General features: G+C 46.1%; 1 protein-coding gene across 3 annotated transcripts in view; it reads left to right on the top strand.

Moving 5' to 3' along the window:
• ADCY2 (adenylate cyclase 2) overlaps positions 1–25,233 on the top strand; it is a 412,639-nt gene that overhangs the window by 187,305 nt on the left and 200,101 nt on the right. For all 3 annotated transcript variants that reach the window (XR_012377669.1, XM_073891097.1, XM_025867481.2), the window contains exon 4: positions 21,183–21,332. Coding sequence is in view for 2 of the 3 variants with exons in the window: in XM_073891097.1 (XP_073747198.1) it covers positions 21,183–21,332 (150 nt within the window). In the remaining variant the exon portion in view is untranslated. The remainder of the gene's footprint in view (positions 1–21,182; positions 21,333–25,233) is intronic.

The following is a 25,233-nucleotide window of genomic DNA, read 5'->3' as shown; positions in this document are numbered from 1 at the left end:
GTCATATAAAATTTCAGCTGCACCTGGGATTTGGCAATTGGAGGATCATCACCTACTTCGACGTGTGCATAAAGGAACCTTGGTTTGCAGTGAAGTAGGAGTAAATGGAGGTGAATGAATGAAGAGCATATTGTCGATGAGCGAGCATCACAAGGAGCTCGGGATGGTCGGTGAAAAGTGATTTCTATGCCGAGGCCCCGGAGGTGCAGGTTCACTAGTCTGTGTGGGATGGATTCAAGTGACCCCCAAAAGCTTCTCCTTGAAACTTCGATGCACATCCAAGTTTGGGACTCACTTATCGTTCAAGAAATTTGGTGGAGGGGCGCCTGGGTGACTCAGTCGTTAAGCGTCTGCCTTCGGCTCAGGTCATGGTCCCAGGGTCCTGGGATCGAGCCCCCCATCGGGCTCCCTGCTCCGCGGGAAGCCTGCTTCTCCCTCTCCCACTCCCCCTGCTTGTGTTCCCTCTCTCGCTGTGTCTCTCTCTGTCAAATAAATAAATAAAATCTTAAAAAAAAAAAAAAAAAGAGGGAAGGAGTGGGTGGAAGCTAGGGAGGTACAAGCATCTCTTTCATGACAGAATCACCAGGAGGGGACTGAGGGGACCATGGCCACAGTGAGGCCCTGGAAGGAGTCCCAGAGGAGGGTTTGAGTTAAAGAGGAGAGGTTGTCCTTGAACTGGAGGGACGTCTCCAACTGGAAAAGCCTTGTAGACATGGTGTGGGTGTAGAGCTAAGGCGTTATGCGTTGTGGAGAGAGAAGGAGGCCTCAGTTTTCTTGGAGTAGGAAACAGAACAGCCTTTGACAACATGAACGTAAGGGCTGAGTGGGAAGGAGACCAAGAGAATGGCAGAGGTGTGAGGTAGGCTTGGAGGGGACAGAATCAGGAGCTAAGCTGTATTTACGCAACTCTCCATTGGTGCTAAGAGTGAAGAGAGTTTGTAGTGGTTGAGTCTCAAATGCATGGGGAATCCTCTTGAACTGTGTGCCTGGCCTAGGGTAGATAAGATATGAGGACATCCGTCCTTGGCTCGTGACTGCAGGGCACAGCTGATGTGATTATGAGGAGACAGGTGAGGAGGAGCTTCGGATCATCCGAGGTGAGTTCTGGTGATCCAGAGAAGGAAAAATGCCAGCAGCTAGGCTGGTAGGTTAGTACAAAATGCAGGAGCCCGGAGTGAGGCACCTGTGATGTGTCAAGGTGAGGCTGTAGGAAGCTGGAAGGGAAGGTGGGAGAGGCCAGGAGTTTGAGATTTTTGAGGTGGATTGGTTCATGTGATCAGAAGGCTCAAGGTCATGGCCACAGTGATGGGGGTGAAGGTCACTGGTCCAAGTTCATATGTCTAAGAATTGTTGGTAGGTCATGGCCATGAATATTAAATATTAAATATCTTAGAGTCCCGAATAAAGTGGATACTGTGGAAGCCTCTGAGCCAGATTCTGAAGGCTTCAGTGAATGATGAAGGAATTGAAATGGAGACAGCTGGTCCCTGCCTGCCTTTCCCAACGTGAAGGATGGAGCCGCCTGGTCAAAGCCTTTGCACAGAGCCCAAGGCCAAAAGCCCCTTCACTGTCCCACCAGCAACTGATCCAGTTCATCTTCCTGCTGACAGTGGTTTTCTAGGCCAACTTAATATTAAGTCATTAATAGCTCAATTTTAAACAAATACCATGGCGAATTAAGAAATGGGAAAATGGAGGTGGCGGGGTGGTTTAGTTGGTTGAGCATTTGACTCTTGATCTGAGCTCAGGTCTTGATCTCAGGGTCGTGAGTTCAGGCCCTGTGTTGGGCTCCATGCTAGGCAAGGAACCTACTTAAAAATGAAAAAGAAAGCATTGGGAATACAGCTGTGGAGGAGATTCAGAAAAGGCCTCCTGCATCCCCCTGCCAGGGCTTCGGGCCTCGGGGCCTGGAAGTCTCGGTCAGAGGCGTAGTCAGACTGTCTGGGCGCTAAGCCTCACGTAGGAAAGGGACTTTTGCACAGACTCTGTCCAGGCCTCTGACCTTCAGTCGCGTTTATGTTTAAAACAAAGCCCCATGAAGACAGGCTCAACTTTGAGCTTGATACTCTCACCAACACAGCCTTCTGCCGAGAGAAAAGCAAGCCCATGCGGGAGATTGCCCAGCGTGGAAACCTCGCGTCCGTTGCCTTTGTCTCTTCCAGGCATGTGCTCTGTGCTCTCTGTGTCTGCTCCACGCCTCCCCCCCCGCCTCCCTTTCCTCCTGGGGTCTCCGGCCTGACTCTGTCCCCTCTGTCCTCTCCGCAGGAGACAGAGAACGGGCATCGGTGTATGAGTTCTCCAAGGCTGCTAAGACGAAAGCTCGATTTATTCTCCCACAGATCAGGACGCTAGAAGTCCAACATTAGGGTGTCGGGAGAGCCAAGTTCGCTCCCAGAGCTCGAGGGGAGAACCCTCCTCTCTTCTCTCCCCAGCCCATGGTGGCCCCATGTGTTTCTTGGCCCTGTCTGCATCCCTCCTATCTCTGCATCATCTTTTTACATGGCTTCCCTCGCGTCTTCTGTTCCCTCCAAGTCCTTTGTCACGGATTTAGGGCTCACCCTACTGCGGGATGATCTCATCTCTGATGTGTGGCCGAATTACACTGCAAAGGTGTCACTGAAGAGGGGCCTACCATTCAACCCGCTACAGGCAAAAATGGTGCCTGAGCAAAATCTGCTTGGACGTTTTCCCTTTGTGAGTTTATATTACCCTCCCAACGATAGAGTCAGCTCCTGGAGGGAAGGACTGTGTCTTCTGTTTCTGCCGCGGTCCCTCATCCCTCCAGCTGCTGCACTCGGGATGACTTCCTGCTCAGCCCAGTTTGCCCCTCTAAAAGTGCGGACCTCCATGCCCGGAGCAGCAGTCCTCTGACCTCCTAATCCTTAGCTCAAGACTCACCTTCAGGAAATCTCCTTTACTTGCCTGATCCGGTCCGCATCTTCAACTCAAATCTTTCTTGACCTCATGGTGTCCAGAAAGAGGTTAATTTTTCTCAGATCAGTCTCAATTCCTTCTCTTATTGGTTTGCCAGACTATTTAGGGTACATTCCATACATAGCTTTCATGTGTGGTCTCAACTCATTCATTTGCTTTACACCAAACATACTCAGAAAACTACTCTTAACAGAAGCTTATGCCACAACACAGGGAAAGCTGTGTTTGCTAACTCAATCGGGCTGTCCCAACCAGATGAGTCAGCCTCACATTTGGCTGCAGGAAACAGAAAATCAAACCACAGAGGCTTGAACAAATGGAAATTTACTTGCCTCCAGTAAAAAGAAATCCAAAGGTGGAGGGGCCATTGACCTTGGTCCAGCAGATCAGTGAAATCAGGACTGATGTTTCCAGAGTCCATTGGCTTTTCTCTCACGGTCATATGGAGGTTGCTGCAGATCCAGCCATTTCATCTGCATTCAAAGCAAGTAGGAGTAGGAAAGTGAACATTTCCCATGAATTGCGTCTGTTCCCTTTTAGTGGGAAATTGAAAGCCAACATGGAGAGTCTTCCTTCCCTAAAGCTGACTGGATTCACATCTAGTTCCATTCCCAGCTATGTAGCAACATGGGGCAGCGAGTGTGTGGGTTTCCAGCCTCTGTAGGTACCCAGAGAAAAGGGCTGGGGAAGGTGTTACCTAGCTACTCCCTCTGAGTGCTTGTGTAACCCGGCCTGTCCTGGTTCTTAGAGGTCCTCACCATGCCACCTGATGTTGCCATCTTGCCTGATGCCAGGATTGATAGGAATAGCTATTAATTTAGTGGGCAGTAATTACTCCAAAGTACATAAACTACCAGACTGCAGGATTTTTTCCTTTAAATATGCAGGTGAATGCTATTTCAAATGTGGGGCCGTGGCCACCTCCTTTGACAGAAAGCCCCGGTGCAGTCATTTTGCAGCTCTTGGTAAACCTGAGGAAGGCTGTGACTCAGGCTGAGCATGCGCCGTGTTTATGGGTGTGGCCACAGATGGGTTCTTAGGGGCATTACTACAGCCTGTGGAGGAGAACATCGTAGGTGCTTCTGGGATAGCCCCTGCTGTCATGACATGACATGACAGGGGCAATTCACTCACAATTCTCTCCTTTTCAGCTGTTCCCCAGCGGGCCTGAACCTAATGGTGATGCAGAGAGCAGGCGGGGGGATGAGGGAGAGCCCTGGAAAAAATGAATTCTGCAGAGAATAATCATGTGCATGAGTTCATTCATCAGTCATCAATGCAAAATTTAATACAATTGAATATATTATTTATTTACATGATTTAGTGCAATTTAAAATATTGTTATTTATAAAAGACAGTTTTACATTTCGATCTAAATTCGGCCAATGATCATTTAGTTTTTATTTTTTTAATTATTTTTTAAGATTTTGTTTATTTAGAGCGAGCGCGAGCATGGCTGTGGGAATGGGGGGAGGGCAGAGGGAGAAGGAGAGAGGATGTCCCGCAGACTCCCTGCTGAGCACGGAGTCCGACTCGGCCAGTCCCATGACCCCGAGATTATGACCTGAGCCAAAACCAAGAGTCGGACGCCTAACCGACTGAGCCACCCAGGCACCCAGTGATCATTTAAATACAACATTTTTTTTTATTAGCGAAGTTTCCACCTGGGAGCACTTTTTAAAATTTATGATTGAAGCAGAGTTGACATATAATGTTATGTCAGTTTCAGGTGTACAACGTATTGATCCGACACTTCCGTACGTGACTCGTATATTCTATACATTGCCCATCCTCCCTCCCCGTCTCCTGTCTGGCAACTGTCAGTTTGTTGTCTGTATTTAAATGTCTGTTTTTTCCTTTGTTTGCTTATCTTGTTTTTAGATTCTACATATAAGTGAAATCATGTGATATTTGTCTTTCTCTGTCTGACTTACTCCACTTAGCATGATGCCCTCTTGGTCCATCCATCTTGATGCAAAGGGCAAGATTGCATTTTTGCAGGCTGTGAGGTGAAATCCCCTTATGAATCCCAGCTGTATCAGCTCTGCTATCCAAACACTCTCAGACTTGGGATGCTGACTTGCTGTAACAAAAGAACAAGAGAATGACGTAGAAGTTCAGAATGCTGGTTTATTAACTGGTTTTAATGTGATGATTTCTGTTCTCCATTTGTCTTAGAAACTGCTGAATGTTTGTTCTTTGCTTTCAAAACAATACTTAGGGGTACGTTATGGCTAGGGGCTCTGTAATCCTGAAAGAGTGAATTTGAAAGTATTCCTTTGGAAGTTACAGGGAAGCCAGTCCTCCTGAGAATATTTCTCTGATGTCACAGTCCCCGCATACTGTCTTCCACCCCTCCCCCGCCCTTACCCCAGTGCTCAGCCTCAGCTGTACCTAGGCTTAGGTTCTTCGGCTGTCTGGACCCCAGCCTTCATTTCCCTACTCCGATCAATGCAGGGTCCTCCTAAATGAGCTGAAGGATGTCTTTCCTTTGGTCTAAATAATCACACTACGTCTCACATTTTTCCTTTGAATGGCAAAGCCCACCTCCTTGGAGGAAGTGCATCCTCATTAACATGAACCATTATTCATTCCATCCATGATGAAATCCTCAGCTCCTCTCCACCTGAATTGTTTCTTTGTTCTGGCGGTATTCAAGGCTCCTCCTCTGCTTCATGTCTGACATTAGTTTCTCCCTTCCCAGTGCATAAGTCCGGGGAGATTTATGTTAAAAGAGTAATAGCCTGCTGACTCTCCAGGCATGGATCCTGGGCACGTATATATCTTTTTAAACTGCCAGGTGGCTCTAAGGCACAGCCCGTTTTGGGACCTTGCTGCAAGGAGCTCTTGGGAGGAAAGCACCTTGGTGAAGCCTTATCTTGCCTTTTCTATTCCTAAACACAAATCAGAGGAGGTATTTGTATGGCAATTACAATTGCAGTGCGCTTTAAGATGTGAGTCTTCAGTTCCCTGAATGGAGCCCAGTTTGTGCGTGGAATTTGCATTTGTATGCGATCATGGTGTTTTCATTAGATTCATTGTAGCTATGAAAGATGGCAAAAGTCACTCGCAGAATTGGGCGGGATTTATTTGCAATACCAAATGGGAAATATACATAGATTAAGAAGGGTATATTTAAATCTGTGCCTGATGGAGTTAGAGATAAATTGGTCTTAATTTGAAGAATGATGTCATCCATCAGAAGATGTGTCTCCCGGGGAAGCCAGTCTACACAGGTAGAGTCTGTCCACCTGGGAGCTTTCACTCCTACAGGGAGTGGCCTTCAGTCTGGAGAGTTCCAAAGTGAACTCTTGTTAGTAAACCAAACTTCACCGAACTTGGGAGGCTGACTTGCTCTAACAAAAGTGAAAAACAATGATATTTAAGGTACTAATTTATCGTGAGGATTATGACGGTCAGTAGATCAGATAGTTGATGAAATTATCCCTTACCATTTCTGTGCCAAGAAACCTCCTTTTCCAGAGCTCCCCATGAGCGTGGAGACAGCACAGATGATGTTTAAGGCAATGTCTCTTGACTATTCTCCATTAGTCCTCTCCTAAAGAGCCATTAGATATTTTTTTTCCTAACTAACCCCCCCATGGAATTTTAGTACCACAGGAATATTGCATATTTATTTAAGTGATGTATGCATGCCTGTGCATTATACATTCAAAAAGTAATTTTCTTGGGGCACCTGGGTGGCTCAGTCGGTTATGCATCCGACTCTTGATTTCCACGCGGGTTGTGATCTCAGGGTTGTGAGATTGAGCCCCACATCAGGCCCTGCATTGGGCATGGAGGGTGTTAAGTTTCTCTCTCCCTCTCCTTCTGCCCTTTCTCCCTCTGCCCCCATGCTCGCTCGCTCTCTCTAAAAAAAAAAAATAATAATTCTTGGGGAAATCACTTTCCCCAAGAAGTGATGCTTGCCTTCTGGGGGATGATACAGCCCCCAGTGAGAATGTGGTTTAAGACATCAGCTTCTGAAAGCCTTAAGTATGCACCTCTGCTGGGGGGATGCACCAGCCAGGTGGGAAGGTACTAGAATCAGCTGACGAAATGCCATCTGCTCTGGATGGCACCATTTTCATCAGAAACTGGCCTTTTTCTGTGCTTCCAGAATTAAAATCTTCACCACCTACTCACCCCCCTCTTTTTTTTTTTTAAAGATTTTATTTATTTATTTGAGAGAGAGAGAGAATGAGAGATAGAGAGCACGAGAGGGAAGAGGGTCAGAGGGAGAAGCAGACTCCCCGCTGAGCAGGGAGCCCGATGCGGGACTCGATCCCGGACTCCAGGATCATGACCTGAGCTGAAGGCAGTCGCTTAACCAACTGAGCCACCCAGATGCCCAACAACTGGCCTTTTTCTATGCTTCCAGAATTAAAATCTTCACCACCTACTCACCCCCCCTCTTTTTAACAGACATCTTTTCTTTAGATGTTTTAGTTTACCCAACAGATCAGAGTCAAATCTGGCCAGCCTAGGAGAGTGTCATTCTCTTTCAGGTGACAAAACACATCTGCATTTTTTTTTTTCAGGATAACTTTGATAGGACCATTCTGGGTCCAAATTCCTCATGTCTGTTCTAGGTATCATTTGCATGGATTTACTGCAAGGACAAAGCATAACTCTGATATTAAAGAAAACATCTTACAAAACAACTATGAAGCTTTATTTCCAAATATAAAATGCAGAAAAAGAAGAGTGGATTGATCTAAGGTCAAAAAATCATATTTAAATGTAAGCTTCATGAGGACAAGCAAGGATTTTTGTCTTTAATCTCAAAATTATAATCCCTGCATCTTGAACAGTTCCTGGCACATAGTAGGCCCTCAATAATACCTGTTAAATGAAGGAATATATTTTTATTCCATATATGAATTAGGATCTCTCCAATTCTGATGTCATGAATCATATGGATATAAGGGATTATATTAATTCATTCAAAGAATATTTACCAAATGCACTTGAGGATAGACCCTTTAGGAACTAACCAATATATGCAAAAGGGCATAAAATATATGGGATCCTTGCTATCCTGGAACAGAGAGTCCAGCCAGAGAGACAGGCAATAAGCAGATGAATAAATACAAATGACTATGTTTTGGGGGCAAGTAATCTTGGAGGAGATAACTGGGTGTAATGCTGGTGAGTGACAGAGAGGCCTTCGGGGAGCATGCTGGGGAGGGGCCGACCTACAAGCCAGGGAGGAGAAGAACAGCCCCACTAGGGAAGAGGGGCAGGAAGGGGCTCCCCGGGCCCAGAGAACTGTGTGTGCAAAGGCCTCTGGCCTGCAGTGATGAGCAAGTTGGAGGACCCCAAAGCAGGGCGTGGTGCCTAGAGGGGAGTTGGGGCTTAGCAGGTGAAGTTGAAGGTGCCCTGGGACAGGGTGTAGACGGAGTTTCAGGCACACATTACAGTGCAGATGTCAGAAGCCTGATCTGGGCTAGAGATCTGCCTTTGGGAATTGGTGTTGAAGAAGTCAGGTGCACAGATGATCCTTGGAGGGAGAAATTGGGGGCCCACATGGAGCCCTGGAGAGTGGAACGTTGGAGTCAGAATGGGGAAGTCAGTGGGACAGGTGGACCCCAGGGAACATGGAGCCCCAGAAGCTGAGGGAGGTGGGGATTCTGGGCAGCGGGAGGTGACCAGGGGCCGGCCGCTGAGGTGCTCCTCAGGAATCATGTGAGGGAGTGAGGAGGGGAATGGAAGGTGGCCAGCGGCTTTGACAGGGGTACTTCCGGTGGTGTCTTGGGGTTGCTACCTAGTTTGAAATGGAATATGGGGAGTCAGGGATCAAAGTAGTAGAAAGAGCTCAAGTAGACAAACTTTTAAGAGTTGGTCACAAAGGAAAAATGAGAAATGGAGAAGGAAGGGTTTTGAGTGGTAAGGGGAGGGTACTGCGTGGTTAGGAGCAGCCTGGCTTGCTGTTGGGAGAAAGTCAGGAATGAACCAGAGCCCAGAATCCCCGTTGCCTGGGGACACTTGATAACCCGGGGTGATGGTCCAAGTTTGTGCAGTTCTCTTGAGCATGGAGGTTAAAAACTGTTTTTCTTCCATCTTGTGGAATTTGGTTGTCAAATTTCTTCTAAACAAAGCAATTTCTTAATGCAGATTCTTAAAATCAAATTGTTTCACCCATTTTGGAGCCGTGTGGTTCTGATGCTGGGCACGTGTTTTGTTTTGTTTTGTTTTCTCATCGGCGTCTTTCAGAGCAATGCCTGTGGAAGTCCTTGAGCTGTGAGAAGTGTGCCCCTAGCAAGCACAGCAGGTGTGGGAGAGGAGGAAGGCAGCCTTCGGGACCACCTGACCACGGGGAGCCTGCATGGCCCACCTCTTCTCCTTTCTTGTGTGAAGACCATTTCTCAGGCTATTCTGTCTGTCTCTTAAACATTCAGTCAACTTTGGTGCTGCTCTATGTAATTTCATTCCCTACCTAGTATTATTCAATCATAAAGAAAGGCATTGCCGTGTTTCTCAAATAGTTAAAATAAATTGTGAGGTGGTAAATATTGCTCTAATTGGTTAAGACCTGATTTATATGTGATACAAAATAAAGGGAACATCATGACTTATCAGCTAGGATTTCCACTCTTTATTCTGAATACCTGGGGACTAGTCATCAAATCATTTTACTCTTGATTTTTCAGTGGGCTGGGCAAGTTTATTTATGTAATGTGCCCACTGGAAAATGGAAGTGAAGATTCTTAACTTTTTATACTTGTTCTTTGGAGTTCTGGTAGCCCTGGATGGATTTCTCTTTCCTCCCTGGCTTGCAGTACTTCTTCACACCATCAGGAAGCAAGTTAATTCATCCCAGAAATGCACTTAGACTTGGAAACACTGCCGTTTTAAAATATGATCATGACAGTCCCAGATGAAGGTCGGGGCTTTCTCGCTTACTTTTCTTACAAGCTGAGAAAGTGCGTGTGCAGCTTGCCATCTGGAAACCATTGTAAATTGTCACTTTAGGAGACTTTCCCCCTCTTTTCTGGGTGAGACCTGGCTCATCGGGCTCATCAAGGTTAGCTACTCTGAGCTGGATCTTCTAAAAACCTGCACAATAATACCTTCAGGCTGGGCTTATTTAGGAGAAGCAACCACCTTTGTGTAAGCTGCCAACAAGTCTCATAGATTTTTGGTCTAATCAAGTATACCTTTTCAGAGTTTACGAAGGAGAAAATACGTCGCATGCCCCATCATGATTTTAGTAACACTTTCAATTCTGTTAATTACTTATTTTGTCAAAACTGTAGTCCATTAGTGGTGTGGTTTCCCAAACTGTGTTCCAAGGCACCCCTGGGGGGGGCACCTCATGATATTTTAAATTTTCAAAAATTCAAGAAGTGAAGACAGAGCAGGAATTTTGAGTGGCAGTGCTGAATTGGAATCCAACAGTTGTGAAGTTATGCAGTGCTCCTGAGGGCCCATCGTAAGTCCCTGGATCTTATAAGAATGAAACAAAAATAGTATATTTTGTTTCAATATATATGTTGGGTTTTTTTCCCCAACAACTACTAGGTTGTCAGGTCATAATACTTAACTTTTCTGGACATTACTACTTAATAAACAGTACTTTGGGGTATTTCCTTTGCCCTAGAAATGCTATGAAAAATTCATGAGACACTACGAGCATTGTGAAACAGGGACATTTGGGAACCTCTGCCTTTGTGGTTTTAGTGGCTTAATTTTTTGCAAGGAAAATTTTGTAATAATGTTGGAAGAAGTATGCTCCACTTACCATAAGTCTTGCTTCAACCACAGCACCCTTCTGTCATAAAGACAGCTAGCTGTGAGCACCCATGATGGCAGCATCCAGGATCCCCCCAGAGCCTAGCACCTATAGCCACAGACTCACTGTCCCGTCACGACAGGCTTGCTTTGTGTCACCTGTGTTTGTTTGCTTGCTTTGTTAACTTTTATGGTTGGTTCGTTTTATTGCATTTATTCCAATAACGTTGATTTCATGGGGAGGAGGTACAACGTTTAGTTGATCATAAATGAATCCTCGATAACGTTGGTTGGATGAAGGGATGTAATGAATGTCTCATCTCCGTTCCTGTTAAACCATCATCCACTGTGTGTGGCATTTCTACAAAAGAACGACCAGCCCCAAATGTCTAAGGAATGCACATTTTAACGTTTCAGTGGCTTCTCTGGCAATTTATAAATAATGTATTTTTAAAACTCAACATCCTGTTATTATGGACTGAGTGGTGCCTCCCCCGCCCACGAAATAATTAGTATGCTGAAGCCCCCACCTCCAGGACCTCCGAATGTGACTGCTTGTGAAGACAGGGCATGTGAAGGTGGTAAAGTTAATAAAAGGTTATTTGGGTGGGCTCTAGCGCAAGCTGCCTGGAACCCTATAGGAAGAAGAGATTAGGACCCACAAGGAGACCCAGGGCCACGTATGGAGAAGCTCACACAGAAAAAAGATTGTGTAGGGACACAGCTAGAATGAAACACAAAGACCCTTTCTAAGCCAGGGAGAGGCCTTGGGGGAAACCAAACCTGCGACACCTTGATCTGACTTCCAGCCTCCAGAGCCATGGGAACATCGATGTCTGTTGTTTCAGCCACCCGACCTGGGATGTTTCGTCATGGCACCCCAACTGACTACCACACATTTAGCGAAGTCCACTCTTTTTGATTATGGTCCTTGAATGCTGCCACCTGGGATAACTGCTGTACCCGGGCTCGTTTGGGAAAACAAAAGATGCTTCTTGGTGATTTGGGCCAAACGAATGTATAGTCTCTGGTTGAAATTGACCAGAAATCAAGATCTGGTGTCAACGGCATTAAAAACGTGTCTTTGCATTCTTACAGAACACAGTGTTCAGGCTGGAATTGAATTTGGTGGGGTTACAATTCCGTTCATACCAACACGATACTGAGTTTTAAAGACAGATCATTTAGAAATTATCAGAGAGTCCACTGAAGCGTTAAAACATGCATTCCTTCAACATTTGGGGCTGGTCAATCTTTTGTAGAAATGCCACACACAGCTGGTGATGGTTTAATATGAGCTGAGACAAGATGTTCATTACATCACTTCCTAAAGAGTAGGAGAGGGGAGAACACTCTGGGGAGAGACTGTCTTTAAGTTCATATCGGCCTTTTATTCTATTAAAGGGGAAGCTGCTAACAGTTCTCACCTCCCATAATTGGTATCATTAAGGAAACATCTAAAGTTTAGCGGGTAATAGGGCATTTTTTGTTTTCCTATTCACAAGAGGTTTCAGTTTATGCATCCAGGCAGTGATTTATCTTTTTTTAATTACAGTGTGACTTTGTGGAACATTTTTTGCCCTTACTAAAAAGGGCATTCCAATTCAAAAGTAGACCTTCTGAATCACAGTGCTCATTGTGTTTCTCCTGTATTTGGAGTCTTGTTTTCGCAGGAGTTTGCAATCTGTTGCCTCTCTGTGAACGCACTCGCTTAATGTCACGTTTAAGTTCACGCCCAAGATCGGCCATGCCGTTCCTGTGTTGCTATGCCTCTTCCCTAGGGAGTTGTCCCACTGTTGTCAAGTTACTTTTGATATCTCCATTCAGGTCTGTTTATCTTCATAAAGTGTCCTCTTATTCAATCACAGTCAGAGGATGCACTGTGCTTAGTTTGTTTAATTCTATTAGGGGCGCCTGGGTGGCTCAGTTGGTTAAGCGCCTGCCTTCGGCTCAGGTCATGATCCTGGAGTCCCGGGATCGAGTCCGACATCAGGCTCTTTGCTCGGCGGGGAGTCTGCTTCTCCCTCTGACCCTCTTCCCTCTCGTACTCTCTATCTCTCATTCTCTCTCTCTCAAATAAATAAAATCTTTTAAAAAAAAAATTCTAAATTTACCTACTATTGTATAGGTTATAATAGGATTGGAGCATGTCACAGACCATCAATGCAAAAATACCCCACGAATCCACAAAAGGCATGCCTCCCTTCTGGTGCACTGTGTTCCTTGAAAGGAAATCTTTATCTCACACGTGCACCATGAAACAGAATTATCATTTCATCTTGAATGAAGCCGCACAGACTGAAGGGCCTGATAGCCTTGGCCATATTTGTTATTTGAATTTGAATACCTGTTGGCTTTTAAACTTTTTAATGAGTGGGTACAGATCAAACATGTTGCCCATAAAGTGGTGATGAATGAAGAGAATTTTGTATGGTGTTTAAATGAAGCTAGATTTCATTGTTTCAGATTAATTAGAGGATCTAAATTAATGACACTCTAAAGTGTGTTAAATTTTCTTTCTTTTTTTTCACATTTAAGTTCACAGAAATCACCAGAATTAAGCAAATTGTTGTATATTGCTTGGTGCAGATCCTTAGGAAAACTGATTTAAGATTAGTAAAATTTGAGTTTACTTAGTATATAATTACATATTTCTAAAGTTGTGAAAAACACTGAGACATATCACTTAAAATGTGTTCTGTTATGTGTGCGTGTGTCATTACACATGGGAGAGAGAGTTTGGGAAGATTCAGAGACCTGTAATTAATAGCCACTTGGACCATCCAGGACCATCTGGTCCCTTGAGTTTCTGAAAGCAGAGTGGAATCTCTTTGGGATAATTAACGTTCTGACACTTTGGACTCCTAAAAGACCATGGTGATAATGATTTCTATGGGGTATTAGCCACGATATAAAGTTCAGTTAATCATTGATTGGGTGATTAACAAAATGTCAGGTGTAATCAGCCAAGTGTCACTGTACCAGCAGGCTGGGTGGCAGGAGACAGGGTCAGGACCAGACAGAGATGAGCTTTGTCATCAGGTGCTCTCGGAATTGGACTTGGAGCTCTGTTGAAACTGAAGGGAGTGGGGAGAGAAATGTCTGATAGCATTGCTCTGGAGAAATGGCCTGCAGAATTGGTCACAATACAAAGGAAACTAGGGGCCCCACTCTGGAAGCCAGAGAAATGTGCAATGTGAGTTATAGTAGTAATGTGGCTCCCTCCTTCCCATACGACTTACTTGTTTGGTCTCCTCTCTTGCCTTCGTGGAGAGGAGCTAAGCCCCGAATGCTATGATTGTTCCATGTCAACGATAGACAAGGGAATAAGCAGTGTGACAGTGCCCTCCTCTGCAGAAAGGAGAGTGAGTTACAAATCTCCGTGCAGGAGGCTGGGGTAGTCTTCTCCCACAGAGTTCAGAAAATTGGAAACTCTGTGTTTTGTCTCTTTTTTGTTATTCTCAACTGTTCATCAAGCCAACCTCATCCCCATCTATTTCAGCTCTGTAGACGCTGAGCTCAGAAGCACAACTTTGGTTTTCTGCTTGGTTAAGTCAGCTTTCCCTTCCTGGGAAGCCACGTTCTCAATGACTTGCATTGTGGGAGGAACTTTCTATCAAGGTCTTGAGTATTTTCTAGGCTCATCTCTTCCTTTTGGCTTTTGATGAGCTGATGGTATACTTCTGAGATGAACAAGGGTGTCAAGCGTCCCCTCAGTTTTACCTACCTGTGATACTGGACTTAAGCCCCATCTACGTATGAGATTCTGTATCCTTCAACCCAAATGTGGCTGGAAGAATAACCCGATGCATGCTATTCAAAAAGACTTAATAATAACAGATGTAATATAAAAGAGAATAAGGACTGTAAAAGTCACAACCAACGTTACTGTCTGTTTTCAGTGGCCATTTCCATAGGAAATCAAATTGCATCAAATTGCCTCCCAATTTTCAATTCCAGTCTTGAACTTAGAGCCCTATAACACCCCTTGTTGAGGTGCTAGGTCTCTTGATTTTCATTACACCTTTCTGTCTTAGTGTGCTTGAGCAGTCATGACATAACACCGCCACCTGGGTGGCTCAGACTAGACATTGATTTCTCAGTTTTGGAGGCTGGGGCATCCCAGATCAAGGTGCCTGAGGAGTCACCTCCTGGTGAGAGTTCTCCTGGCTTACAGATGGCCCTTTCTACCTGTGTCTTCAGATGGTGGAGAGAGAGGGCTCTGGTCTCTTCCTCTCTTTGTAAAGACACTAATCCCGTCAGGGGAGCCCCATCCTCATGATCTCATCTACACCCAGATTTCTCCCATAGGCCCCACCTCCAAATGCCATCACATTGGGGGTGAGGGCTTCCACCTATGAATTTGGAGGGGGACACGCACATTCAGCCCACCAGACTTTCTGACTCTACTCCTATTCATTTGGAAAGATTTTGAGTTAGAGAATTCTAACGCATGACCTAAAGATCACTGGATGGTATTATCCAAAGCACAATATTTCTGGTCTGCGCTAAATGATAAAAAGCAGAAATCCTCTGGCCAGGGCCTATAGCAAATTTAATTCTTTGGGAGTCGCAAGGAAGGCTAAGGGGCTGGCGTTTGGAGTCTCTGCAGCCTGTTTGAGAGCTCTGTTAAGGGAAATTCTACCCGATCATTTTCTCTCCCGAGCAAGAGCATTGTTTTATTTAAGACAAATTTGATGCTTATGAGATGCAGCAAGCTTGCTGAATATTCATTTGCAGCTCTTTTCATCACGTTCTTGTATTCCTTTTATTTTCTTTTGACTTATAATTGGTGTTTTTGCATATTGATGATCTGCTCTTTCTTAAACTGCTGACCGATTTCAAGTGCAATAGTGTCTTTTCTCCTTCGACCCTGCACTGTTAATTCATGGTGAAATCATGTCCTTAAGTGATGCTGTTCCTCTTGTTCCTAGGAGCCTGCCCTTAGCACACGTGTACATCTGCTGTCCTGTGTGGGCATTGTAGTTTGCAGCCCCTACCCTAAGATTAAGAGCAGGAAGATTGAACTCTTTAAAACGCATAAAATCTCAGAGTTGCAAAGTTTCTGAGTGGTCACCTAAGCCACATGGTAATTTTTCAGATGTTTAAGGACTCACACACTTGAATGTTCTCCTTTCAAGTGAGATAACACTCAGGTCCTTTGCTCTTGGTCACATGATCCATTAGAAGCAGCAGACCGCCCCCCCTCCCCCCCAGTGTTACTTTCCTTTGAACATACACAGACATGCCATCATCCCCAGTTAAAAGCTCCATGGACAGGTGGCCTCCAAAACACAGCCACTTGGAATAACTTAAGTGATCAAAGTGCTTTATAGCATAGGATACAGATGCTTTATAAAGGGAAAAAACTATGAGCTTCTTACAGTATAACACGTCTCTTAAGAAATTCCCTGGAAATTCCTTCCCCACGCCCTAGCAGAGGGTCGGATCACGCTGGACAAACCTGCCTGACCTATATGAACTGGGGCAGTGTGGGATGGGACAGGAATAATCCTGAGAGCCTCGCCTGCATGGGGACCTGCCCTCCAATCTCTTAACTTTTTAGACTGTTTCTTTGCCTATAAAATGAAGTAATAAAACTTGTCCATCCTCCTGGTGGTTTTATCTTCTGGGCTTTCGCGAGGATGAAAAGATGCAAGGTGTGTTTGGATTTATCAGTTCTGAGAATCTCTGAGAAGCGTTGCTGGATGACCCCACTTACATGGGGCGCGGGTGGGGAGAGGGGAGCGGCCGGGCTGACCGTCTTGTCGGCACACGGCTTGCACTCATCCTGGATCCTTCAAGGCCCGGTTTGACCTTTCAGGGTAAACTGTTCGCTGATGTTTTCACCCTCAACAAATTGTTTTCTTCCAAGACATCTTGTGGGAGGCCATGTTCCCTCTCCTGTTCTCTGACAGATGCAAAAGTAGCTAAATGGAGCAACGAGATAAAAGAAGGCATCACGATGGTTTGATGTTATAAAACAAATCCAACGTTGTTGAAAATGGGGTTTTTCATCATGTGTTCTGCCTAACAGTTTTCTGGAAAATAAAATGCTGTGATATTGTTTTTGAAAAGACCATTTTAACTGAATCACTTCCTTGGTGCCCTGGGTTTTATACAAAATCATTATGTGAATGCACCCTTTTGCAAGAAAGGTGCTTTAGGACATCAATCACATTTGTAAATTTCCGTAGTTATTTTTTTTTTAAGATTTATTCATTTGAGACACAGAGATACAGAGAGAGAGAGAGAGAGAGAGAGAGAGAGAGAGAGAAAGCATGAGCAGGGAGAGAGGCAGAGGGAGAGGGAGAAGCAGGCTCCTCGCTGAGCCAGGAGCCCGATGTGGGGCTCGATCCCAGGACCCTGGGATCATGATCTGAGCCAAAGGCAGACGCTTAACCTTCTGAGCCACCCAGGCGCCCCAATTTCTGTAGTTATTAAAATGCTGGGGCCAGTTCTATTAATCTTAAAGAGTACCGTATTTCGGGATGAAACCAGGTATCAGAAAATTTAATTAATTTTTGCCATCAGAAAAAAATATACCATATTTGACTTGACATTAAAACTCTTAGTTTTTTATTTATTAGTTATTATTTCTTAAGCATTTCCCTTTGCATATCCAAATAAAAGTTGGTGAATACGTTCTCTCCACCTGTCCGTAGCCAGGAAGTGTTGCAATTCCATGTCATTTGAAGCAGTGCAACATCCGGAATGACCCACAAGCTGGCTTTTCCTTCGGTTCTGGGACAGTGCAGATTTGCCAACACGCAGTGTCAGGCCGAGACCGAGGAAGCCACACTGGTCTTTCAGGAGCCCCCTCTGTCCTCGGACCAACAGGCTCCCCTTATAGTATGGGGGGGCGCTTCCTAGTAGACAGGAAGCGTTTGCCTGGTGACCGCACCTGCAGTGGGCAAGGGCCCAGTGGGCCTGCAGGAGACCCCGGCTTTAGCCTGCGAGTGTGGTCCAGACGTGACCACTCGAATGCTGGCCTGAGCTGGAGGAGGAGGTGACACGGCCCAGTGACAGTTGCTCAGGGAGGTAGTGCTGGAGTGCAGCAGGTGTCCTGGTTGTTCCCGGATGGGCGAGGCGGCCTGTTGACCTCACCATCCCTGTGAGTGGGAAGAAGTGACTACAGTCATAAAGAGCTGTGACACTCGGGGCCCGTGGTTCTGCTGCGAAAGGGGCCCCACGCAGCTGCCTGTGCGCAATGGACGCCACTGAATTGGTGGCTCAAGTGGGAGCTGAGAACTTGGGGTCGACTGGTTGCATCCCCCCGGGGGGCCGCACAACCTCCGCCATCAGGTGGCGGGGGGGGGGTTGGCAGAGACCACAGGAGCCCCGACAGCAGGACTGCGGGGTGGGGCAGCCCATCCATGGGGCCACAGCACACCTGCCCCACTCTGGGGCCCAGGAGGATTCAGAGGAGATAACGGGGATCCTCAGTAGAAGGCAGGACTCACCGTCCAAGTGGGTGGCTTTGGGTTTGCAGAGAAGGGCTCCGTTCCCGCACCCTGCCGAGGGGGCTCCCGGGGACAGCTGATGGCGTCATTGGGCTCTGTTGCTTATGTTTGGTTCTCATTTTGGAGGAACCCGCCTCCTAAAATGTTGACATTTCTGCTTTGAAGGCATTTTTTTAAGGAGAAAAAGAAAAATCTCCCCTAGATAATCACTTAAGTTATTGTTTCAGCTGTACCTAATAAGGAAAGAGATAGCATTTTCGAATTCTGAGCAGTCTGGTTTGTGTTGGCTTTCCTCATTGTCTGCATTCTTTGGTGCACCGGCCTTCAAAGCAAATCCAGCAGTGACGAAGTTGGGAGAATCTAGCGAAGTAGACGGTCATTTTGCAGAAGCAGAGTAAGGCAGGGCCGAATTAACAGTGCGCCGGAGGGCAGGACACTGAAATTGATCCCCTCAGCCAGAGGAGGCCTCCTTCTCCGGTGGGAGCCAGGATTTCACAAGCGAACCCCTGTGCTCACGTAACTGACCTTCACAGAGGTGATGGGTGCAAGCAAGAACGGGAGCCCTCTGCAGTTAGAAATGTTTGCTGCTCCCACCCTCTGGGCTGGTGCTCACACTTACACAGCACCAGCACACATGCCTCCCACTCAGATCACGGGCGTGCCATACATGCACGTCATTTGTCACACCAGAGATGTGCACGGCACACGCACATGTCACGCAGAGCCACACGTGACGTGTAGAGTGACATGCGTAGCCTGTCCACAGACATCACACAAACCACATACCATAGACACAGTCCATCCCACACGGCACCCAGAGACGTATCAGAGGTACGTGTGTGTCACATGCATGTATCACGCGAACAGATCACACGTGACACACACTTCGTACACAGATACTGCGTGCGCACATGACAAACATATCACATATGCACATCCCCTGTGTGCACATCAGACAGACAGCAGTGTCCAGAGTTAATACTTGAATCATCCGTTCTACGGGAGGAGGATGGGGTTGCCTAAAAGGACATTTTCGGGGGCTGCTGTGAGAGCGAGGGCGAGCTGTAGGAGCTCTCCGCCTCCAGGATCTGTGGGCTTGATGGACAACTGGAAGGCCCTTCTGGTATGAGCAGCCCTTCCCCCACTTCTGTGGAATGTCTGTTTATTCACAGAGGGAAGCTCATCATATCACCCTTCCCATGTCTAACACTGTCCTGCTTTGCCCTCCGTCCCCAAAATGGGTTTCCCGGGGCTCGAGGAGCCCTGTTTTCCACCTGTATTCAGAACCTACGGAGAGTGAGGCAAAGCCAGCAGGTGGATGGGGACCAGGATATGCCCTTTGCTACCGTTACAGCTGTTGGGAGATGTGGCTTGGCTCTGAGCCACATGGACGTGACACCGTTCCCCTGGATCACCCCACCTCCTCCTGCTCCCGGCACTGGGGTGTGAGGGTCCATAGGCTCAGCTGGCTGAGAAGAGAGGGGATGAGGGAGGGCCCCACTGAGAGGGGCAAAAGCTTGGCTCGTGGGGTCCAGATCCTTCTCCCAGCCTCTCCAGTCAGGTAGTCAGGAGCAGCAACAAGCTGATGTTAGTGGGAGGTTCTCAGGGAAGAATGCAGGGCTTCTGGAAGCTGATGTCCTGCCTTCGTTGTAAAAGCCTATTTGGTGAGACATGAGGTCATGTGGAGGAGGGGGTGATGCGGCGCTTTATCCAGGTGCAGCCACCCACCCTCTGTACTGCAAGTCTTTCCCTGAACACATAAGAGTGAAATGCATACACGTCCGTTCTATACATCACTGCCACTTGCTCTGTGTGAATAGTGTGCTGGGCAGGAGGACACACTGAAAAGACAATGCCCCCGGCTGTGGGTGAGAGTATAGGTGGAGTGTTTCCTTGGAGCCATTTCCCAATATGTAACGAGAACTTAAAAATAGTCATGGCTTTTGACTCAGTGTGCTTCGCTAATCGACCTAAGGAGAAGATGGAGCATGAAGCCAAAGCATTAATGTCACGGTGATCACTGTTGCAGTATGCCAGTGCAAGGAATATTAATAAAGTAAGTGTCGAATAGTATGAATAAAACTAAATTATTGCGCAGTCATAGAAGCGAATGTTACCCAAGCATTCAGAATTCTGTTGGCATAGAATGATTATGACCTGAAAAAAATCTGATCTAATATAAAATTAAAAAAAAAAAAAAGTAAAACCCTGCATTCAGAATGAATTCGGTTCTATTGGAACAAGATGGAGGTCTTGGCCAAACAAAGTTTGGCAATAGTTTGGAGAATGCAGAGGGACATGGAGTGGGGATGAGGCCATGTGGACAGCAAGGCGTTCTTCCAGGGCAGGACTATTATAGGTTCTTTTTAGTTTTTCTTTGAATTTTTCTGTTTCCCCCCAAATTTTTGTGGACCTGACTTTTTATCGTCAAAAGAATAGTGATTTATATGGTTTGAGAGTCTACCATATTCCTATATAAACAGATGTTAATAGGGGCTATCACTCACCCAGACTCAGTGAGTACAGTTTTGGTGTGAGAACAGCCTGGATCAGTCACCTATTACTGAAATAATGCTGTGTAACAACCACAAAATCCCAGTGACACACAAGAGTAAACTGTGGGCTGTCTGGTTGGCTCTGTTCCATGGGTCTTTCATCTTTTTGGGACCAGCGGGCTAGCCAGAGCATGTTCTTTCTCATGAAGCACAGGAGAGCCACCCAAAAACATGCCAGGCCTTCTGAGTCTGGGCTGGATCTGGCACTCATTTACCCCCTGCCCATTGCATTAACCACAGCAAATCACATGGCTCAGCCCCAAGACAAGCGAGGGACTGCAGAGTCATCCATCAAAGGGCATGGATCCAAGAAGGGGCTTGAATCCCTGAAGGCAATAGCTGTTCCTTTTAAGCAAATAAAAATGTGAGTTTGGAAACAAATGAAATTGACTTCCCGCAGAGTCATCTCTTGCTGGTGCTAATGTGCATTCTGTGCTTGTTGTGTTCCCGAGTTAGCAACACTCGCCCTCCTGAGTGGCTCTTTCTGTCTTCTTAGATCCTGGCTAATGTGATCATTTTCATCTGTGGGAACCTGGCGGGAGCCTACCACAAGCATCTCATGGAGCTTGCCCTGCAGCAGACCTATCAGGACACGTGCAACTGTATCAAGTCTCGGATCAAACTGGAATTTGAAAAGCGTCAGCAGGTAAAATGCATTTCTCTGTTAATACCGAGCATGCCGTTCATTCATCATGGGCCTCAGGAAGAATCTGGAGCCTCTGCTTGCCCATGCTCAGGGATGGCATCAGCAGACCTAGACCCAGTGACCCCGGGACCCCCCACATGCTAGTACCATGCCACCTGCCATCAACACGTGGCTGGGGACGTTCCAGTAATAGTAATAATTAATAATAATAATAATAATAACGCTTTGTTGACACCCGCTTTTGGTGACAGCACAGTGCTCTGTTACAGCGTTTGCCCTAGCTAACATCTGAGCCTCCTCCCTCTGTGCCGCACAGTGCTTCCCACGACGCCTATTGTCCACATGGCAGGAAGTAACCAGAATCGTCCCTGAGGGAGGTGATAGGAGCTGGGGTGGAGGGTCCAGCAGGGAGCTCGTTGTCGTGACGGGGGCTGTCCTGTGGTGACCGATGTGCATGGAAACACACGTGGGTTATGGCAAAGCATTGGAAAAGTGAGAGGAAGAGAAGGAGGACATGTGGCAAGCCAAGCCCTGGTGTCGTCAAGGATGGTGGAGAGCAGAGGAAACAGATATGCTTTGGAGGGGGAACCGTAAATACACACGGGGCCCCGTCTCACGTGCTAGACGGCAGGCGATGGCGGGACAGCTCACGACTGGCTTTGTTATTCCTGGCTTTGTGTATTGTCACCAGGAACCCAGCTCCCGCCTAGAAAGGTGACGGGCAGCAGGCCCCTCTGTGAATACCCCACCCCACCTCTCTGAGAGCACTCATCACGGGGCCTAGGCTGTACCAGTCAGCATTTGGCACATAGAAGATGCTTCATTATTATCTGTTCAGTTGTGCTGAGTTCGTCCGTTCTACAGAATTTCACCAAAGCGTATCAGGGTGGTGGCAGCGACAAAGCATCCTTTAAACTTTGATGCTAGACTTTTATTCATGTACAGACTGAAGAAGAATGATCGAATTCCTTTTTGAAAACAGGGATTTCAGTTCATTCACTCAACAAAGATTGACTGAGCGAGCGCCTGTCAGGAGTGATTCCAGGCACTAGGAGTGTGGCTGTGAACTTCACATTCTCACTGGTATTATTACCAAATCTCATAGTTAATTTTTAGAGAGCATCTTGTGGGGACACCTGGGGGGCTCAGTCGGTCGAGTGTCCGACTCTTGGTTTCAGCTCAGGTCATGATCTCAGTGTCGTGAGGTCGAGCCCCGCATCGGGCTCTGTGCTCAACACAGAGTCTGCTTAAGACTCTCTCTCTCCCTCTGCCCCTCCCTCCCCTGCACACTCTCTCTCTCTCTCTCTCTCAAATAAATAAATCTTTAAAAAGGAAGCATTTTCTGTTATAGCATGTATAGCAAAGGTATTTAGGGACGAATGTTTAGTTCTTTGATTTCTATGCATATCAAACTCTGGATTCAACCTAAAGAAGTATAGACAGTTGTTAACTTGGGACCATTATCCAGTATGTTTTCATTTACCTATGTTCAGTAGTATTTTAAATCTGGGTTCTAGAAAATTCCACAGTTTCAACAAGCAGCCCTTAGGGTTCATGACTGTTTTCTCTGTAGAGTCCCGATGTCTTAGGATAGATGGCTTCCTTTTTCAAAAAACAGCAGGGACTCTATCAGGATGGTCCTGACAGACATATTTAACTTTCTGTTCCATCACCTCCAAAATCTACTTCAAAATCGCACCAAGGCTGAGGGAACTGACATTCCAAGTAGACAGATTATATAACCTAATATTTATAGTACCAGCTCTGACAAAAGCAGTAAGTCAGGCTACTGACCTCATCTGCACTACATACTTCTCTCAAGAGTCCTTGAGCAACCAGAACCCAGTGTCAGCCTTTCACAGTGGCTTCCAACTTGTCCGATGCCACACGGTGTCCTTAGTAGCTCCGGAATTAGAGCGGTGGCATCCTGTGTGCTAGAGAATTTGTGGGTGGGGCCATTGTGAGAGTGTTATAAGGCATTATAAGGGCATTTACTAGCGTTTTACAAAGGAACCTTTTAAAAAATAAGTAAAGAGAAGAGGGACACTTTGAAAGAAGAAGAAGACCTTGTAGTAAAGATGTTTAATAAAATATAATCTCATACCACAAATGTGTTTTGCTGTTGAAGTTGGGAATCTGCTCCCAGGGTCTGGTGCGCAGAACGTGGTACTTTTCTTGTTAGGGCTTTGGAAAATGTGTTTCTAGAGTTAGAATGAATGCTCATTCTTTCTTCAGACTGGCTTGTAATTAAGTGGGAACAAAAACTTCTCTTAGTTAATAACATCAGGCACACACGATCTGAGAGATATAAGGAAATATATACAAATTAGCCAGTGGCAATCTGTGTGTTCTTCACACGGAGGGTCGGCCCCTGAGACAGTGGGTCCTGGTACAGCCACACACCAAACTGAGGTACACGGTTCCACATGTCACTTCCTGACCATCTTTGCTTCATCCATAGTCACTATGGTAAACAGCAGTGTCCTTCAAAGTGCTTCATTCAAGGACCAGGGTGTGTGCTGAGCAAAAGAATTTGCTTCAGCATCCATAAGGATAAAATAAGTGCCATCTATTTTAGTATTCTACATGGGCAGTTGCCTCAGAGGGAGCTGATGCTCCGAGAGGCTGCGCAGCCGCCATCTTGGCTGAGCAGCCGCCATCTTAGTCGTTCCTGAGCCTGTTTCACAGCGTCGCCCAGCGTTGACCTTACGCCGTGGAGAGGAAAGCCAACTCAGGTGAGCCCAGCAAGCCCCACGCTGACAACCCTGCTTTGTCTGTAGCAGCTGAAGCTGTTGGGAGGTGTCTAGGAATTCTGAAACCTTTTCAGCCTTGCTCCGCTCTTTGCTTTCTTTTCTTCAGATATTGTGGTATTTTCCCTAGATGCAAATGAGATGAATTTTTAGAGACTAAAAACCATGTTTGAATAAAGTGAGTATTTGTGCTGTGAGATTTGGGGAGCGGAGAGAATGAAAATGTTCACAGAGACTTGCGCAGAGTTATATTCTTGCCGTGAAAGTGCTCTCACGGAGAAACACTAAAAGCTATGATTTTTTTTACCGGGTGGTAGATGTAATGCATTAGCATCAAGGCCACAGTTGGGGCTAGAAGGTATATTCTCAGGGAGTTTTGACTTTTGTCTTAAGTCTCAATCCTGCAAGAAACGGCACAGCCGTTTCTTGAGCACTGTGTCTGTGAGATAGAAAGTTCTTTATCAAAGCTGAGAAAACAGCAAGTGTTTTTCCCCAGAGTCTGTAATAGACTCTCTGGAATTGATGGGAGCTGGATTCAGAGCAAAACAAGAACTTTCTCTCCTAACCGCATGGGCAGTGGAAATAAATTTTGCTTCTGTAGTCATAAAAACTGGATTTGCTTTTTTAATGGAAAGAAAATAAACCCTCTTCCATGTATATATTGTCTTCATTTTAAACTAATGTGATTCAGAGAGTTTTTACGTGGCCTCCCTTCATCTGGAACCATGCTATAGATTGGATAAGACAGACTATGCATTCCAGTGGAAAGCACCGGTCAAGCCAGGCACAGACAGCCCCCGGTAAACCGGGATCTGTACCCCGGCGGGGAGGGGATGGGGTAGGGAGCCAGTAGGCTTCCTGGCTCTCCTTGGGGACTAGTTGTTTTTCCTCTGTGCAGACTTCAGTGTAATAAGTAACGGGTCCTTTTGTGTTCATGGCTGGGTAGATCATGAACGCATCCATGTTTATCCTAGTATGATAGCAGGTCATATTAGGGCATTGCAGATTGTGTTACATAAGTCCTTGAAGATGCCAGGAAAAGTGTTGTTGAAGTGGTTTTAGATTTGGGCTGCTAGATTTGGTCCGTTTTCATGAGGGAAAGGAGAAAAGAAGGAATTATTTGTTTTGTTTTTTTGACTCTTTGTAATGTA

This window comes from Callorhinus ursinus, unplaced genomic scaffold (genome assembly GCF_003265705.2).
Source record: "Callorhinus ursinus isolate GAN/ISIS: 27379988/994484 unplaced genomic scaffold, GSC_fseal_2.0 scaffold3, whole genome shotgun sequence".
NCBI lineage: Eukaryota > Metazoa > Chordata > Mammalia > Carnivora > Otariidae > Callorhinus > Callorhinus ursinus.
This window is presented reverse-complemented; position numbering and strand designations above follow the sequence as displayed.